Consider the following 19,567-nt stretch of genomic DNA (forward strand, 5'->3'; position numbering starts at 1 on the left):
TAGTATGAGATATCGGAATGCACACCTCCCTTGAAGCTCTTAGGGCCAGAGAGCACGCTGGGAGATATCCCCCAATCCCACTCTCCTAGAAGGAGCATAAATACAGCTTCAGTGAACCACTCGGGAGAATTACTTTGGAACATTCCCAGGGGTCAGAGAGGAGCACTCTAGGACAGATACAGAGCACGCTGGGAGATTGAGAGCCAGAAGCCCTTTCTCGGAGGCAAGACAGATCTTTGGTGATCTTTCTATTGTATCATCCCAATTCACAAATAGCCTGTCATTTTTGGACAGCTCTTATTGTTAGGAAATCTATCCTTCTATACTGCCAATAATGGCTTCCCTGCAGTTTTTAACCATTGTACCAAGCTCTTTTCTGTTAAGCAAAACAAATCTAAGTCACCTTTTACGTCAATATGTCAAACTCAAAATCCCCAAATAAGATTCTCTGCAGGCTGCATATCAACTTAGTTTTAAAATGCAACGTTATCTATGTTTTCTTGCATTTTTATTTATTTTGTTAAATATTTCCCACTTACATCTTAATCCACAGGTCCTGTCTTTGACACCTCTGTTCTCCATGACAGCCATTCCAATGCTTGAAACCTTGATAGTCCTTCCCCTGCTTCCATGTTCTCCAGGCTAAGTAGCCCTATTTCCATCAATGACTCCTCATAGTATAATTTTAAGGACTCTTACCAACCTTCTTTTTTCTAGATCCTCTCCAGCTTCTTTCCTCAACTATGGCACTCCTAAATGGATATAAAATTCCACATGCGATATGACCAAGGTTGAGTGCAATAGAATTATCACCTCTTATTTGGTATACTATACTTTTATTAAATAATATTATTATACCATTATTATATATCATAAATGTTATATAATGATAGTATCATATATAATATTATTACATTGTTAAAATAATATTATATATTTGTTCGGGCGCCAAAATGTGAAAGTTTTCTGGAGACAGCCTTAGTTTCAGTTACAATCAATAATTACTCCAAAATGCAGCCAGCTGGTAAAAATGCAAACGTTTATTTCTCCTTCCAAAATAGCCCGGGTAATTGAGGCCTATCTCTCTGCCTGGCTCCAAGAGATCTTGCAGCTTTGTCCTTGGCTTCTGCCTCTGCTTTCTTCAGCCTCCAGTCAGCACCAAGTTGGAAGATGCAATGAATCTCTTGCCTCGAAGATAGGGCTTGTGGGTTCCAAGAGCTCTCTCCGACTCCAAGTAAATCTCTCTCGAGCCCCCAGAGTTCCTAGTAACTCCTCAAGTAACTAACTCAAGTAAGTACCTCAAGTAAGTCCCCAAGCTCCAAGAGCTCCCTCTATATATGTGATCTCCCAAAGGTTAACTCCGCCTTCTGGAGAGAGAGGGATTCTGGGTTATCTCCCAGAGTGCAAAACCCTAACCCTGCACTCTCCCAAACATGTGAACTCCATTGAGTACTTAGATACTTATGAGCTCTCTAAAGGTGTGAACACAAGCATTGTTCTATCAGTTCCACTTAGTACCTTGTTTCAAGTTCTGGCCCCAAATATCTCTTTCTAAGATCAAATCAATCACACAATCAAATCAATCAGCCAAACCAGATAACTATTGTCTCTATCAACTCCAATGTCTTAACACTTTGTAAAGACTCCAACATATATTATTAATTATATATACACATATAATTATGTATAATTATGTTACTAATCGCACGTTATTATATATAATGCAATTAATGTTAGTCTAAGACCAAATTTTTGTGGTTGGTGTTATTGTTATAGCCAAATCACCCATGCTAAGTTTGCAATTCCTTGTAACCCTGTTTGTTTATTTTTTTTTTTTTTCAATCAATTGTCATCTGACCATTTGGAACTGGCCTAATTGATATTTTGAAAATCAGTTCACTTGTTTTATTAAGTTATCATTTTTATTAAGTTATTGTCAGCCCAACTTTCTAGCCTCTCAGGACCTTATTGGATCTTTGATAGCACAGACGTTATGCTAGATGCAGAGAGACAAAAATAAAAGTTCTCAAAGAGCTTATCCTATTCAGGATATACATATAGAAACATATATAAAATAAGGGCAAGACAATTAGAAGGAGGAAGACCTTTGCTGCTGGAGGAATCGTAAAAGGCTTCATGCACAAGGTAGCATTTAAGCTAAGTTTGGAAGGAAATCAGCAATTCTTCGAGAGGAGGGAGTGGATTCCATTCATGGGGTTTAGTTAATCAATGCCAAAGCACAGATGAGTGAGATTCTGTGCCCTGAGAGAGGAACAACAGTAAGAAGGGCAGAAGACCGGATAAAAGTGTATTGAGGGTTACCTCTCAGACCTGTGGAAGGGGAAGGTCTTTATGACCAAAGCAGAACTAGAGATCATTACTGATCACAAAATAGAAAATTTCGATTATACCAAACTGAAAAGTTTTTGTACAAACAAAACTAATGCAGACAAGATTAGAAGGGAAGCAATAAACTGGGAAAATATTTTTACAGTCAAAGGTTCTGATAAAGGCCTCATTTCCAAAATATATAGAGAATTAACTCTAATTTATAAAAAATCAAGCCATTCTCCAATTGAAAAATGGTCAAAGGATATGAACAGACAATTCTCAGATGAAGAAATTGAAACTATTTCTAGTCATATGAAAAGATGCTCCAAGTCATTATTAATCAGAGAAATGCAAATTAAGACAACTCTAAGATACCACTACACACCTGTCAGATTGGCTAAGATGACAGGAAAAAATAATGATGATTGTTGGAGGGGATGTGGGAAAACTGGGACATTGATTCATTGTTGGTGGAGTTGTGAACGAATCCAACCATTTTGGAGAGTAGTTTGGAACTATGCTCAAAAAGTTATCAAACTGTGCATACCCTTTGATCCAGCAGTGTTACTACTGGGATTATATCCCAAAGAGATTATAAAGAAGGGAAAGGGACCTGTATGTGCACGAATGTTTGTGGCAGCCCTTTTTGTAGTGGCTAGAAACTGGAAACTGAATGGATGTCCATCAGTTGGAGAATGGCTGAATAAATTGTGGTATATGAAAATTATGGAATATTACTGTTCTGTAAGAAATGACCAACAGGATGATTTCAGAAAGGCCTGGAGAGACTTACACGAACTGATGCTGAGTGAAATGAGCAGGACCAGGAGATCATTATATACTTCAACAACAATACTATATGATGACCAGTTCTGATGGACCAGGCCATCCTCAGCAACGAGATCAACCAAATCATTTCTAATGGAGCAGTAATGAACTGAACTAGCTATACCCAGAAAAAGAACTCTGGGAGATGACTAAAAACCATTACATTGAATTCCCAATCCCTATATTTATGCACACATGCATTTTTGATTTCCTTCACAAGCTAATTGTACAATAATTCAGAGTCTGATTCTTTTTGTACAGCAAAATAATGTTTTGGTCATGTATACTTATTGTGTATCTAAGTTATATTTTAATATATTTAACACCTACTGGTCATCCTGCCATTTAGGGGAGGGGGTGGGGGGGGGTAAGAGGTGAAAAATTGGAACAAGAGGTTTGGCAATTGTTAATGCTGTAAAGTTACCCATGTATATATCCTGTAAATAAAAGGCTATTAAATAAAAAAAAAAAAAAAAAAAAAAAAACAAACAAACAAAAAAAAGTGTATTGAGGGGACTAATTTATCATGAGATTGAAAGAGAGTTTGGGGCCAAGCTGAGAAGGGTTCTAAATGCCAGCTTTTTGTGGCTGTTGAGTTGTGTCCCACTCTGTGATGGGGAACTTGAGAGTTATCCTGGCAAAGGTAATAGTTTCCTTCTCTAGCTCATTTTACAGATGAGGAAACTGAGGCAAATATGATTTGTCCAGAGTCCCACAGCTAGCACACGGCTGCCACTGACCTTGAACTTGGAACTCTCTGACTCCAGGCCCTGTACTCTGTTCTTTGGATCACTAATTGCCTTGTTTTAAGCTGATTATCATTATCTCTTCTCACTGCAAGGTCAGCATTCTTCTCATTGTGCTACTGAACTTAGATGAGAAAAGAGTTCAGGGGTCAGGAAAATGAGGGATCTGGAATGTTAGGACCCGGAGGGTCAGAGGCCAAATGGGATCCAGATTTGGTCACTCTCCTGGAGTTGTCAGAGGACATTTTAGAGACTCTTCCCCTCTAAAAATCCATGACAACCAAGGATACCAGAATCTGCTATCTACCTGGAACTTGTTAGTTGACCATCTGACTAGGAAAAGAACAGGAATAGGTAGTTAGCAATTCTATCCCTTCCAACAGAGTGAAGGGATCCTTGGATACTCCAAACTCCCTACGACTCAGGGTCAAACAATTTCCCAACTATTGAGAAGTGTGTCAGTAAGTGACCAGGATTGAATGTTACAGTTGGGATGGAGTGGGGAGGAGGAGGAGGAGGATGGAGGGAGAAGAGGATGGAATATTTTCCATTTCTCCTTGCGTCACTTGCTTGGCTGGAGAAAGAGGGGATTGTGAGCATTTATAAATGAAGCAGACAAGAATAGCCCAGCCAGTTAAATCTGGCCAGACTGGGCCTGACCTCTCCCCCACAGACCTCTCCCCCACTGACCTCTCCCCCACTAAGAACTATTTCTTCAATACCTCTCGGAGACCCCAGAACTGGGGAATTATATGAGAAAAGTGATTAAATCTTTCATATTCCAAGATAGTCAATGACATATAAAAAGATATACCATATATACTCCAAATACTAATAGCAATTTTTTTTTGTCATAGCTCATAACTGGAAACAGAAGAGGTATATATTGATTTTGTAGTGAAGAAACAGTAGAATATTAATGTGATGAAATATTATTGAGGGAGTATGAAGAATTCAGAGAAATCTGAGAGTCATATGAATTTATGTGGAGAGAGGAAAGCAGAATCAGGATAATAGTATATATATACTATATATATACATATATAATATAGATATATAATATAGGTACATATACACACAGTATATATATATGTGTGTGTGTATATGTATACACAAACAGAGGCTATAATGTCATTGAAGACTACATTAAAGGACAAAATGGATCATATCAAAACTAAAGATTAATATATCAGGTGATTTCTCAATAGAGAGATGAAAGAATAAGGGTAAGAAACAGTGTATGAATTGTAAGTGTCTCTGGCTAAAAATTTGCTGAATGGTATATTATCATTATTGTAAGTGAAGATACCATGAGGGAAAACTATTTGTGTGGGGCCTGTGGTAGAGCCTTCTAAACTTATATTAATCTAATCATAGCCGGACACATTGTACTTCAGCATAATAATATCATTTTGGTCCTCCTCAAGAATGAAGTACAACCACTACCATAAAGTATGTTGGTTTATTAAAAATTTATATAAAATATTACAAACAGTAATAAAACATTTAAAAATGTACAAGAAAAGCTAAAGAATACTGCCAGAGATGGGTTGATAAATATTTAACGACAGGCCTTTTCCCTGCAAAAGGTAGACAAATCTAAAAAGGTTAACAAACTTTTAAAGTTTAATTCCTTAAGTCTAGACAAAAAAAACAATAAATTCAGCTGTGATTTGTGGCATTTTCCAGTTTCCAAGGTATAAATGTTTATGCTGAAAATTTGATTATTACACTCTATCAAGCCAGCTCTAGTTTCTGTTTTAAAAAAAAAATGAAATAATGTATATGTAGGTTTTTATTAATTTTTGCTATCTAAATTTTGACTTGCAGCCCTAGCTAATTGAAGTTCTAGCATTAGCCCCGAAATGACCTGTACTTACTACAAAACTTAGTTAATTATAGACTCCTCACCTTTTCACTACTTGGCCCTGGACCCTAGTCTGAGTCTCATCAATCTCATACTGCTTGCCCAACACTTGTTCAAATTTATCAGGGAGTTTGACAGAGATTGTACTGAACTAGGAGAGGGATAAATCCTTCTCTGACTTAGTCCCATTCTTTCTCAGTCTCTTTTCCATATCTCTGCCTCTTTTTTTCTGAGAATTTTTGGATCCATTTGGATCCTCTAGCCTACCAATTTCAGCCAAAATCAGACCACAGGAGAGAATTGTAGTGGAAACTTTCCTCTTTATGCTCTTTCCCCACTACTTGAAGAAATGGGATGATGGTGGGAGACTAAAATGGAAGAAAGTTCTGAGAGAATTGATGAGAGGGGAACAAAAGTGAGGGAAAATAAAGAAATAGGAGGCTGAGGGACTAGACTGTCTGATTGGGTCAGATGGACTCAATGAACTATCAGTCAACAAATGTTTATTAATTACTACAAACCAGGGGGTACTGTACTAACTATAAAGAAAGGCAAAACATTCCATGCTTTAAGAATTGTACATTTTAGTGAAAGAGACAAAAAAAGATACATAAATAATATACAGAAAATTAAGAAGGCACTAGCCAGTGAGAGAAGAACTGGGAAAAGCCTCCTGCAGACAATGGGATTTGAGTTGAATCTGAAGGGAGACAAAGGAAACTGAGTAAGGGCGTGGGACATTCCAGAGAAAGGAACAGCCAAAATAAAGGCAGAAAGATAGGAAATTAGGCCATTGAAGTGGATCATGATAGAGTAGAGAAGATCAAGATAGAAAGGAATCAGATTATGAAGAGTTTTAAATGATAAATGAGGTTATATTTGATTCTGGATGTAGTAAGGAATCACTGGAGAGCATTGAGCTCCATGGTCTGCCATGATCAGATTTATGGTTCAGAAAAATCACTTTGATAGCTGGATTGAGGATGGATTTGGGGGAAGGGGAAGATTTAAGACAGAAATCTATTGTAATAATCCCAGAGACATTTCATGAGGGCCTAAAATTGAGTAGTCTCAATGAGAGTAGAAAAAAAAAAGAGCACATAGATGAGAGATGCCGTGAATAGAAATTGTAACATTTAGTATTAGAATGGATATTAAGGGTAAGAGTAAGAAATTGATGACATTGAAGTTGGGAAACTGGGTGACTGGAAAAATGGTGGGTCCTTTTCCAGAGCAGGGAGAGTTTAGGGAAGGGAAAGGTTTGGGGGGGAAATAAAATGCAATCTGTATTGGATGCCTTGAATTTGAGATGTCTATGGGATATCCAGTTGGAGATGCTCCAAACTGGTCATGACTCCATTGTTTGATCACTGCGATTTGGTGAAGTTCTAGTGTCAACTCAACTTGAAACAAGGTGAAAACTCAAGGGAGATGTCAGAATCCTGGTGTTAACTTAATGGAATTGATACAGTGCTTGTTGGTTCACACCTCAGAGCGAATCCTTACAAGGTGATAAGTCGCTAAAACTGACAGACAATAATGCTTGTGTTCACACTTTTAGAAAGCTCTTATAAGCAAGAAATATTTAAGTACTCATTGGAGTTCACACGTTTGGGAGAGTTCAGGGGTCAGTATGAGACATCTGAATTCACAGATTTGCTTTTTCTTCACCCATTAAAGTTAGATAGACCCTGATCAGATCTCCCATTAGCTACTCTCAAGAACCTGTTTTATTTCCTACCCAATATAACTGAAAGGGAAGTGATCTGGGAGAGGCAGAATGACCAATGGTTCCATTACCAAATAAGGATGGAAAACTTCAGGTATCACACCTCAAGAGAGCATACTGGAGAGCTAGATTGCAACTCAGGAGACTAAAATCAGGATATGTCTCCTCTCCCACCTGAGCAGTTGGGAAGTTTTGGAATTCCGAAATCCTGAGTTCAAATGTGACCTTAGACACTAACTAGCTGTATTTCCCTGAGCAAAGTCACTTCAATTTGCTTGCCTTAATTTCTTTATCTGTAAAATGAGGATAATAGTATCTGTCTCTGAGAATGGTTGTATAGGTAAAATGTCAACTATTTAGCACAATCCCTGGCACATAGTAGTTTGCCGTTTTTAAAGTTGAATGAGATCTGATGTAAATAAATGATTTAGATTTAGAAGAAGTTTATAATTCTAAAACCAGTGTTTTTATTTCTGGCTCCTTTCCTTGACCTGAAATCCTAGGAAGCAATAGAGGCAAAGTGTCAAAAACAAGAGGATGGGTGAGAAGTCGTGATATTTGGTTTGGAGAGCAAAAAGAGATACCCAAGTTGGAAAATGGTATAATTCTGTAGCCTCCATGCCCAACCCCAATATTCAGATTTTCTTCAAAGACAAAAGGACAAGTGATCCTGGGAAACGCCTCCAATCCACCCCCTTCCCTTAGCAGGTGATCCTGTTTTCCGAAGCTAGGTCCCAGGCTCTGTCATTATTTCCAACCTTTTGTCCCTCTGGTAACCTTTCCTCCACTTCCCACAGTTTATGGGAGACCAGAGCCTACTATCCACAATTTCTGCTTCTGTTAGCCCTTCTTCCCGGCTCCATGCTGGGATTTAGGGAGCCAGGGGGGTGCAGGAGAAATTAGAGGCATTTCTCCAGGGCAAAGCAGGGAATAGAAACTGGAGAGAGAAAGATCCCCCCCTTGTCCTCCTCCCCTCAGCTCATTAGGGACGCACTGCCTCCAGAAGGACATTTATTCTTAGCTCTTTCCTCTTAAATTTGCTGTATATTTCCCTCCAAATTGGGGGGGGGGGGGGGAGATAGGATGTGGTTTAGAAAGCATAGAGAATTAAGGGGCTAAAGGATGATAGAATATTAAAGATTAGTGTGAATGAAATTAGACATGAGAAGGAGACGGGGAAGGAAACAGCTGGGTGAGTGGTGGGAATTTAGATGGAGTAAGAGACATCGGAGTCTCTTTTTTGGCTACAACAACCAGGTGAGAGGAGCACAGTTCTCATGACCCTGTGGACTCTCCCCCGCCCGTTGGAATCTTTCTTCCATCCAGCTGTCCAGGGGACTAAAGATATCATGGCTGGGCCGGTAGCCACACATTTCCAAGAACTCGCTTACTGGCCATTTGACTCATTGAGAGAGAGAATGGTCAGCTACAAAATTACCTAACAAGGAATTTGAGGACCAGTGGAAGGAAAAGCACCCATGATTGAAATGATTGGAGGTTAAATAATCTCCTGCAAACTCTCCCTCCTCCCTTTACTTGGAGATGCTCAGGTAATAAGTTGAGGAGTCCAAGTTGACAACAAGCTTCTATCTGTTCCCCGTTTCTTACATAAAATGCCTAGCAAAGGACTGGATAGGAATAGCTCAGTAAGCTAAGGCCTCTTAACTTTGGCTTCCAAGCCCTGTCCTCCCTCCCCTGATCTCTCTCCCCTACTCAGTGTAGTCTCCTCTGAGATCAAGTTCTGGAATAAGGCCACTGAGAAGATTTTCCTTTTGGTGTTCCATTTTATTTCTTTAAATAGTATCTGCCCTGGGAATTGGAGTTGTAAGGAAACTTATCATCCCAGCTCCATTTACAGGGATTTATAGTATTAATTTGTGGGGTCCCCAGGAATCTGAGCAGTCCTAGAGTCCAGCCCTGAGGGAAATTATGATGAGAGGTCCTAATTTTGAGGAGAATTCCCTTTTCTTGTTTCCCTTCCCTAATATATGCTTTTTCTTCTGGGGTCACAGATCCGGGAAGCTGGGAAGTCTTGGTCCTTCTTTCTACACTTTAATCTAATCTCCTTGGCTTTTGTTTTCTTATAGACACTAAGTAAATGAAAATAAGGACAAATAATTTTGAGAGGAGTTTAATCCATATTGTCTCCTAAAGTAGAGAGGAGAAAGATTAAACTTTAGGAAAGTCCTCCAACACAGTGAGAAAGATTAAAGGGAAATGGGAGCTGAGATGATGCCTCCTGTTTGGAGGATAAAAGGAACATTTGTTCTGTGGATACTCCAGAATCAATCTATCAATCACGAGTATTGAAGTGCCCACCGTGAGCCAGGCCCTGTGCCTGCCTGGATACCCTAGCCTTCCAATACCTACAATCGATCTCTTACCCTCCCTGGGGAGGAACTTTTCAGTTGGGGAAGCTGGGATGGAAGGCAACAACTGAAGCTACCAGGGAACTAATCCAATACTTAATAATAACAACATCTCATATTTCTATACCAGTTACAATCAACAACCCTGTGAGGAGGTAGTGAAAACATTATCCTTCCTATTCTCATTTTACAGATGAGGAAACTCAGAATTTAAGTTACTTGCCCATGGTCACAAACAAGTAAGAGGCAGAACTAACATTTTATTCAGTCATAATGCTTCCCTCACCTCCTTTCCCTTAACCAGAGTTTTTTAGAGAAAATTACCCTGACCTTCCACCCTGGGCTCCCTTTGCTGACAATATCAACTCCATTCTTCTTTCTCTGTCATACATTTCCCTTACCCTGAATTCTTACTAGTTCCCTTCTGTCCTTTATTTAGTTTAGTTCAAGTCAGACCAAGTCAATTAATTTAATTTCAATTCAATTCAAAACCTTTGTTAAGCTTACTTTATGCCAAGAATTATTTAAGTATTGTTAGGGATCCAAAGATAAATAATATGCTTTCTATGGTCAAAGGATTTGCTCATTTAATCTAGTAGGGAGAAATAAGAACCATAGCTGAAGAAATATAGTATAAAGTAGAAGTGAAAGAGGCAAAACAGTGTTGGAGTGCTGAACAGCTTAAATTTGGAGTAGGGAACTTGGTATGAAATCTTTCCTTGACTTCAAGAGGTTTCCAGTTTACAATCCTATGATCCCAGGATAGAAACAATTAAACTCTCTAATGAATAGGGATTATTACATTCTTTGTATTTGTATCTCATGCATCTAGCACAGGGCCTGGCACAGAGTGTGAGTTTAATAATGGCTAATTATTGGTTAATGATAGTTAATTAATAGGAAAGAGAGATCAGTTTTGGCTAGGAGTCCTCCATCACTTTCTAGACCACACTAGTCCAGAGTTATCCAAAAATTCAAAAAACCTAATACAATCATCTGTCTCCTTTCCCTTTCTATTGAGTATTTCTCAGTCAGGTTTTTCTTTTTATCCCTCATCCATTTCACCAAGCTAGGAATAAGTGACGAAAAGATATCTTCTTTCAACTGAGATTTGTTAATAGGCAATGAACATTTCCTGGTGCTTTAAAATTCAAAGGCTTGAGAAAGTTTCAGGAGAAATATAGAAAGGGGGAAAAGGATTCTTGTTTTCAAATAGCTTCTTGGGGGAGAAAAATAGAACAAATGCAATTAGTTTGTAGTTGGAGTGAAGAACTAGGAGAAACTTGTGCAAGGGAAAATCTTTTGGGTAGGGAGAGGAAGGGTTGTGCACAGGAAAAGGAAGTTTATCTGAAGGTCTTTTATGATTAATGGGAGGGCTGAGCTTCCCCTATGGAAACAGCTTAATCTCTCTTTTTCCTTCCTCAGATAAGAGTCTTGGTTGGGAAGGGAGGTAGATATTTTCCTTTCTCAGATAAGTCTTGAATGGGAAGGGACCTAGATATCTTAGTCATTCCTTTCCAGGATCTCATACATAAGAGATTCATGGATTTGCACCATTTCCCTATCTCTAAAAACTAACAACCATGGGATATACCAGGAGTCTGTGAATATACACAGCACCAGGATTCATTTATTAGATTATCAAGGAGAAGGTGGTGCTTCCTTAAGGCCCTTTTCATAATCCTCAGCCCTTTGCAGAGACATCAGGGAATATGAGGCTAAAGAAATGAAAACCCTTTGGTTCTTTTTCTTTCTGACTCTCATTGGATGGAGAGGATGTTCAGGGAGGACTAACTTCTCTGGGATAAGGGCTTGCTGAGCTCTTTTTAGGGTTACTCATCCCCTTTTTGTGTCCATCTGCCTCCCAATTATGGCTCCAAGAAACTGTAGCATGTGTAGTGTCCACAACCCAGTAAAACTGTGTCAGCAGACTAGCTAAACCAGGTGGAGGGGAGCTGACAAGCTTCAAACCCATCACTAATTTAGGAGGATGTCTGCCCCCAAGCATAAGGTGGAATGGGTGGATGAGGACACTTTTTTCCAACAGTATGAAGATGGCTGAAGCTGGTGGGTACCAAGGTCGTCCATTGCATCCTGCCCTGTTGCTAGTTATCTTGACTATTGTCTTGCCACTAAAGTTTGAGGATTCTGGAAGAGGCTGATGACTTTGTACAAATCTGCCTCCCTTAAATTCAATTCACAAACAAATAAAGACATCAACCCATGATATCACTGGTTCTCTCCAAAAATGAATGACAATCTCTCAGTGGTCTTCTCTCCTTATACCTACTCCCTCCATCAGATGAAGTTTAAGAGTTTAAAAATATTACAAATTTAGACTTGTAAGGGATCTTGATGGTCATCTAAGCTCTTCATTTCAAGGGAATGTGAGGGAAAAGAAAGGGAATGATTTGATTTGTTTTTTTTTCCTTTAGATTATCTTTCTTAATGGCTTTCTTTCCTCATTCCCCACCTACTTCACCAAGTTGGGTTGGAGAGGTTAAAAATATAAATCTTGGGATCTGAAAGCCATTTTGTATTATATCACCAAGCTAAATACTAAGTATATGTAAACTAGATAACCATTGTCTCATCGGTTCCTCTGAGTTAACCCTTGTTTCAATAACTTCTCCAGAGTTCTGGCTCTCTACAATGCTGGAGGATTATGGGATTCCCCTCCTCTGCGCAGGAGGGGAAAGGAAGCATCATTGAAGGTCTTTTGTATTTTTTGAGAGTGACCATTCTCCAGTGAAACAGCTGAATCTCTCTGTTTCCTTATACAGACAACAGGCATTGGCTGGGAGGGAGTCCATAAATCATAGTTCTTTCTTCTCTCCCATTTCCAAAGGACAGAATCCCAGAAGCACAGACTCTCAGATTTAGAAAAGGACCTTGGTACCAATATAGTCCAAGCTGGCATGGACTTAACAAGTAATCACTGAGCTTTTGCTTGAAGACCTAAAGTGAGGGAGGAACCTGCCACCTCCTGCTGCAGCCTGTTCTATTTTGGGATAGCCCTAACTGTCTGGAGGTATTTCTTTGCACCAAATCTGAAATTTCCACTTTTGCACCTTCTGGTTGTCATTTAGAGTTCCAGCTTCTGGGGCTAAGCAGGGTGAGTCTGACACATGACAAGCCTTTAAATACCCTCAAATAAAACAAAACAATAACAACATAAAACACTCTTGAAAAATCAGCTATTATCTAGGGCCAGGTTCCCTTATCTGTAAAAATGAAGTAGGTTTTAAGGTATTGAACAATCACAGCATCAGGAGTCAGAGACTCTTCAGATCCTCATCTGCCTCTGTAGAATTTTGGAGAAATCACATGACCTCCCAAGGCCTTAGTTTCCTTTTCTGCGAAATGAGGAGGTTGGATAAAGCCCATTTCTATCGTTTCCCGAGGCTGGACAGAAATAGTTCATTACATGGCCTGTGTCTCTTGTCTTTCTCTCCAAGCTAAACATTGTTAGTTCCTTTAACACATCTTTCTCTTTGACATTTTCTCAACGTCCTTAACTTACTATGATTGCCCTCTTTTGGATGTTCTTCAGTTTATTGATGACCTTATTAAAATCTGACATCTAGAACTGAACAAATAAATGCTCTATTCAATCTAGACCATCTCAGAACAATGGGACACCTCGGTCTGAATAGGTGATTTTAACAATATAAGACACTTGCCAGGTGGAACGCCTTCAAATGATATAATAGCATTTATCGAGCCTTTTAAGATTTGCAGATTTCTTTGCAAATACTTCACTCTATTCTGTAACCTATTGATTATGTAGAGTTGTAAGATCAGGCTAGTGCAGAGAGATTATAAACCTAGTACTGGGGTCAGGCAGGTGTGGGAGCCCAGGCCCTCCTGACTTCAGGACCTTATGTCCCTCTCAGTCTGTTGGGCTGAATTTTTCCTATACACCAGACATAATAGTACTCGGGCTCATATGTTACATGGACTCCTTGTCCCATGTCAGGCTCACACCCTATGTCCTGCTCTTGTCTTTCCCCCTCCCCTCGGATCCCAGGAAAACAAACTACAGAAAAGATTTTTCCATCAACTCTGACCTAGTTCTCTTGTCACAAACGAATGGGGAGGAGCCTCCGGCTACCTGAGGGAGGAGACAGGCAGGGATGGTTTCAGGTAGCTCTGTGTTGACAGGGATCAATAGACACACAAGGAGAAAGGATGAGACAGAGGCAGCGGACCTGTGAAGCGGTTCGTCTCCCCAGCTCGTTTCCATGGTTATTAGCAGTTTTTTGTTTTTAGATGGGTTTAGAAGGGTGAGCCTCAGAATAGGGGGTTCTTGGACCAGGGTTAACATATGAAGATATAATTGGACAAAACCAAAGTCTGGCAGTATGGTCCCCACTGAGCTCAGCACACCCCCTTGGTTCCCACATCCTAAATCTCTCTTCTGAAAATGAGGGAAACACGAAGGCACACAGTATATTGAACACCTAATGGGAAAAGCTCAAGGCTAGCACTGGGGAGAAAAAAGAACTGGTAAAACTGAGTTGCACAATCAACTAAAATTGTCTTTTAGTTCTTTAAAAGATCCAGCCTCCAAATTCAGCTATTCTCTGGGTAAAGTTTACTTTTTAAAAAATCCAAAAAAGAAAAATCTAGAACTAATGACTTCTTTTCCTTTAAGACCCACAATTCAGGTCTATTTTAAACCAGTAAAAGGACGTTTCACTTACAAAATTGACAACTGGGAATAGTCAAAGATGTTATTATGGCAGAGAATCATGGTCTAAGTCATTGTAAGAAGCCCATCTTATTGATTCATTATAAACAGATGCTCTGTATTAAATTGTCCTGCGTACACTTGCATTGCAAATATTTGTCCTTATTGTGAACACAAAAGGATTCATCTTATTTTTTGTCATTACCTCAACCAACATAATCAAACATTATGTTGTGGCCTAAATTGGAAATCATACTAAAAGTGGCATAGTATCATTGGCAAAGTTTTCAAACAATTGTGTTTATCGAGAAATGTTTTACCTTATTTTTTTAAGCCAATGGTGTATATAGATAGGCTCACCCATATTTTCAAATATTCTTACCTAGTCAATAACTTAAGATATTCTGCGGAAGTGTTTAAAGATTGGAGTGTAGAAACCAAGTAACTCTTTTTAAACATCCCCCCTTCCCTGCCCTCTGCCAAAAATCCTCTACCCAATAAAGCAAATAAAAACATTTCCGTTTAAAAAATTTTATTTTTATTAAAAAAAAAAAAAAAACAAGACCTCCTCCAAGGAGTTGAAAATATCTCTGATAAAAGTACAAAATATAATTTTTAACATACAAAAAGATACACATTTTAAAAAATCAAACCAAAACCACTTTCAGTTCATTTTCTAGTTATACAGTTCACAGATAAAGAGTGGGGCTCAGTGCTTTGACACAAGACAGTAGACAAAGTGCTGATTGCTTAGGACAAATTCATTGAGTGGCGAAGGGATAAGGAGGAAAGGAGTTGTTTAAAACTCCTTAACACTGGGAGTATATTCAGGGGTGGAAAAACTGCAGGATTCAGATTTGCTTCCTAAGAGGTTCTTTCAGCACTCTTCAATCCCAGCTTTGGAAGTGATTTGGTAATCAGTTTACTGGGCAGGGAACTGGAAGGCCCCTTTCTTATTAAGTACAGTGGTCAGAATTCAAACTACTTGGGAAGTTACTGGTAATGACAAAAACCATCACTTTTCTCCTGCCCACCCCAGAAACAAAGAGAATCTTTTAAAGTTTAATGCTTAGGGATTAGGAGGAAAATCCCCAACGGAAAACAAAAGAATAAAAGTGCTAAGAACAATACTTCAGAAGGAACTCCAAAGGAGTTTTGAAGATATTTTGTGCCTTCCTCCTCCTACCAACACTGAACCCAAACTCTTAAGAAAACCTCCTAAGAGGAAGAACAAAGTGCTTAGCCACAGGCTTTCACCAGCCTCCCTCTCAAGGGGTCTGTTTGCCTTTGCTTTGAAACAAGGATAATGTGTCATGAGAAGTGAAGTGGATCACTTCTCTATCAACAGGAAAAATTTCTACAAGAACTGGGAGCACCTTTAAACATCTATAGAGTGAGAGGATATGTGGGAAGGGCTATACTGATTTCAGGCGCCTCTTCTTCCCACCAAAATTTGGCCATTATTTCTATAAAATGTTTTCCCAGCTCATTAAATCACCTTTGTCTGGCTCCCCAGAAGCCAACTTTTTGTGATTCCCAGAGGTCTTGGGAAGACCAATCTAGAGGCTATCCCAATCCTGAATCCAAACTACTGAAAACCTCTCATAATTCAGGGGAATTCTGAGCAAAGAGGTCACAACAAAGCCCAAACCTCCTACAAACCAGCAAACACCCTCTACAAAATAACAGCAAGACTGGCTGAGAGAGTGGATGCACTTTGGCGTCTGTTTTAAGACATGACTGTCTGCTGATCTCTTAACATCAGGGAGACAGAGGTGAAGGTGAACACGTCCCCACAGTGGGCAGAGACCGTCATGCTTCTGAAAAAGCGAGTCAAGGAAAGACAGAAAGAAACAGATAAATAAACTTCTGCTTCTCTTCTTTGGTTCATTCACTGCACGTTGTTGTTGACGATGCAGGGATCCACCTAGAAGAAGGAAATCAAAGACAGCTTTAGATTTAGAAGGTGGGAGAAGGGGAGTCAGGAGAATATTTAAGTTGGGAGCAGCCCTCCCCACCTTTACTCAACCAAGGCAATCATACTCACCTCAGTATAAGTGGGTGGAGGCATAAACTTGAACTCAGATGCATACATAAAGATGGGGCTGTCCAGGGAGCTGTCATCAAGGAGAGGAGTGGTTGGGCTCTCCAGCCTGTGATCTTCAGGAATGATATCCATGTAGCAAGGAGGTGCTGCAGAGAGAAAATGGATTCATAAACAACCCCAACCAACCCACTTCTGATTTCCAGGGAATCATTAATGGAAAAAAGGGGGGATGGGGGTGGGCATCTAAGCTAACTCACCTTCTGGGGTGTCAGGGATGTTTAGATCCACCCAACTCATTTCAGAGCTGGTTCGGCTAGCCATGCTAGATGTCCGACTACTGAGTCCTGACTTGCTGCCAATGACTAGGGGTAGATCAAGGATGATTTTCTTAGATCCAGGGACGCTGACATAAATCTACAGGGAAGATAAAAATTGTTGGTTATACCAGAGAGCCGTGAAATACAATACTGATAGCTTCAATGACTGATTTACTCTAATGACCATGACAGTTTCACTCACCAATAAGGAGTATTCAACCCGAAGGATGTTGCAGCCAAGGATGGAGGGTTTAATCTTCTGTACACGAAGGCTTTTGCCACGCCATGATTCGCAGGTGCCAGAAATGATGTGGTTGCCTCGAACAGAGGACAGCTTTTGGGTCAACACCTTGGTCTGGCCATTGGCAAGGTAAGTGTGGCGGGCAACAATAGCAGCCTTGGGCACAACAATGCGGGAACAAGTATTCTCAAAGTCGGCATTGATAGAGATTTCATCACCTGACAAAAGAATCGATTTTTGTTACTAAAAATCAAGTAATTGATTATTTAGGGTCCACATCCTTTCTCCCACACTAGGCAGTTGTTTTTTTCCAAGTCCAGACTTCTCTTACCTTCACAAAATCCTTTTCGGTCAATCCGGGCAGAGACAGATACTCTCCCATCAGGAATAAACAGGCAAGAAACCTTCTTCTCCTTCTTGGCAGACACAGGTGCCTGAATAGGATAAAATGAAGAAATCCTTGTTAGTGTTTCCGAGAATTGCAAGATGGTCCCTGCTTTTGATTATGAGGACGACTTCTATCTCCTGCAATAACATGTAATATAAATCATGTCTTATCATCCCACGCCATAATTATAATCTCCTCTAAGCTCTTCTTGGACATTGCCTTATCAATGTATGTTATGACAATGGGGTTATTAAGATATAGTGAACTACACTCCCCCTCCTACTTTCTTCTCAGAGCTAAAACTTTTATTCATTTTCATTTTAAGGTAAAGACTAGATCCTTAACTTCAGTATAATCCAGGGACACTGACATAAATCTACAGGGAAGATAAAAATTGTTGGTTACTGTGAACCATATTTTAAGAAACTCCCCCAATGTTAAGAAATGGGGGAAGGGGGAGTCCTGCCTCATACGGTCCCTCAGTACCCAGGACTTAAGCCTATTGAGAAAGCTTACCATCAAATCAGGGGTATTGACATCCACGGGATCCATCACTTCAAAGTATTTCTTGGTTTCCTGAGTTGGGTGGCTGGGGCGGTCAAGGAAAGCCTTTACCCAGTAGTCCACACAGCCATACTTCCCCTTGAATGAGGTTCCCAGAGGTCTGTAATGGAATAAAAGACAATTCCTTTTAGATTTCCCATCTCTGCAACACTAGATGCTTAAGTTAACTAAGGTTTTAAAAAAGAGCATAATGAGCAGAGCTGAGACCTACCCCTGAGGAAGTTCAAAGCCGAACTTGTACTCGTACGTATTTCCAGGTCTCAGGATCACAGACTCGTCGGTAGCTTGAGAAGAGAGAAAAAAAAGCACTATTAGACTTAGTAATTAAGCGCTGAAATACTTCAACAGCGGGTACATTTTCTGGAAGTATCCCGGCACTTAAATCTCCCGCGGGAGAGCTCATCATTCGGGTCCGGGAGAAAAGCCCCGACTCCCGAGACTCAAGCCAAAGGGAATCTACGACGTTCATTTTTCAGTTAAGCTTTAATTAAACAGCCTCCGAGTTCGCGCAGTACCCCGGCGCAAAGGCGCTGTTAGTCCCCGCTTTTTGCCAGCTCTCGGGACGCTCTGGGCTTCAAACGGAGCACTGCGGCTGAGACGGGAGTCTGGGAAGGCTCCTTTGGCAGCGCGCTGCAGGTAAGGGAATACAGCGGCTGGGAAAACGGCCCCCTTTCGGCCACAGGTTGGAAGCCTCTCGCCCCCACCCTCGCTGGACCCCCCGCCCTCGAGCCCCGTCCCTCCCCGCGCGGCTCCCCGCGAGCGCCCTTACCCGCGGGCTGGTCTTCCAGCAGCAGCGTGTCCTCGTAGCGCAGGTACTCCATCGCCTGCTTGCACTGCTGCGAGCCCTGCATCCACAGCACTTTGGCCACGCCGCACGCCAGGATGCGCACGGCCTTGACGCGGGTCACCTCGCACACCTCCACCAGCACCCGGCCGGCCACCTTCTCCCCGCTGCCGTAGACCTTGTCGGGGTCGCTGAAGACCACCTCGAAAGTCTTGATTTTCTTGAACATCACCATGGCTCGCTCGGACGATAAGGGAGACAACGCCAGAGGAAGATGGGACCTTCTCGGTTAGGCCGAGGAGATGTCGCTTTCCCCGGGCTGGGTGGAGTTGGGGGCGAGCAGTTTTATCCTAAGAGCCCCTGCTCCCAAATCAGCCTGCGCCAATTTCCGAAAAATCGGAAAGAAAGCGTTAAATTTCTCACTAACGCAGAGAGACTTCGAAAGAACCGAGAGCTTTTTTGTCTCGATCCAAAGAGGAAACCCCCTCCCCGAAAAATCTCAAAGGACGCGGGAGGAGAAGCTCAACGCCAGCGATCGAGGGATTGACTCGCCGAGAGGCGGAAACAGCCTTATATAGGGCTCTGACACTCTGGGCCACGCGAGGGCCTGCGAGGTGGCTCGTGCTGCCCTCGTGCACAATCTTCTCATTGGCTGCCTTCTCC

General features: G+C 40.8%; 1 protein-coding gene across 1 annotated transcript; it reads right to left on the minus strand.

Moving 5' to 3' along the window:
- Positions 1–15,430: 15,430 nt before the first annotated feature.
- On the minus strand, positions 15,431–19,139 carry TXNIP (thioredoxin interacting protein). Its single transcript, XM_003769861.4, has 8 exons — positions 18,890–19,139; positions 18,332–18,404; positions 18,073–18,220; positions 17,500–17,602; positions 17,130–17,386; positions 16,868–17,024; positions 16,611–16,756; positions 15,431–16,490 (listed from the first exon to the last, which is right to left on the minus strand). The coding sequence occupies exons 1-8, from the start codon at positions 19,137–19,139 to the stop codon at positions 16,455–16,457; spliced, it is 1,170 nt and encodes a 389-aa protein (XP_003769909.1). The 3' UTR covers positions 15,431–16,454.
- Between the last annotated feature and the right edge of the window lie 428 nt (positions 19,140–19,567).

The sequence above is a fragment of the Sarcophilus harrisii genome, chromosome 4 (assembly GCF_902635505.1).
Source record: "Sarcophilus harrisii chromosome 4, mSarHar1.11, whole genome shotgun sequence".
Taxonomy (NCBI): Eukaryota; Metazoa; Chordata; class Mammalia; order Dasyuromorphia; family Dasyuridae; genus Sarcophilus; species Sarcophilus harrisii.

Excerpts from the sequence above, each read along its gene's own strand:
- TXNIP (XM_003769861.4), bottom strand. The coding sequence starts at position 19,139 with ATGGTGATGTTCAAGAAAATCAAGACTTTCGAGGTGGTCTTCAGCGAC. Across the intron at positions 18,221-18,331 it reads GGCTTTGAACTTCCTCAGGG|ACCTCTGGGAACCTCATTCA; the intron begins GTAGGTCTCAGC and ends ATTCCATTACAG. Across the intron at positions 16,491-16,610 it reads CTCCACCCACTTATACTGAG|GTGGATCCCTGCATCGTCAA; the intron begins GTGAGTATGATT and ends TCCTTCTTCTAG.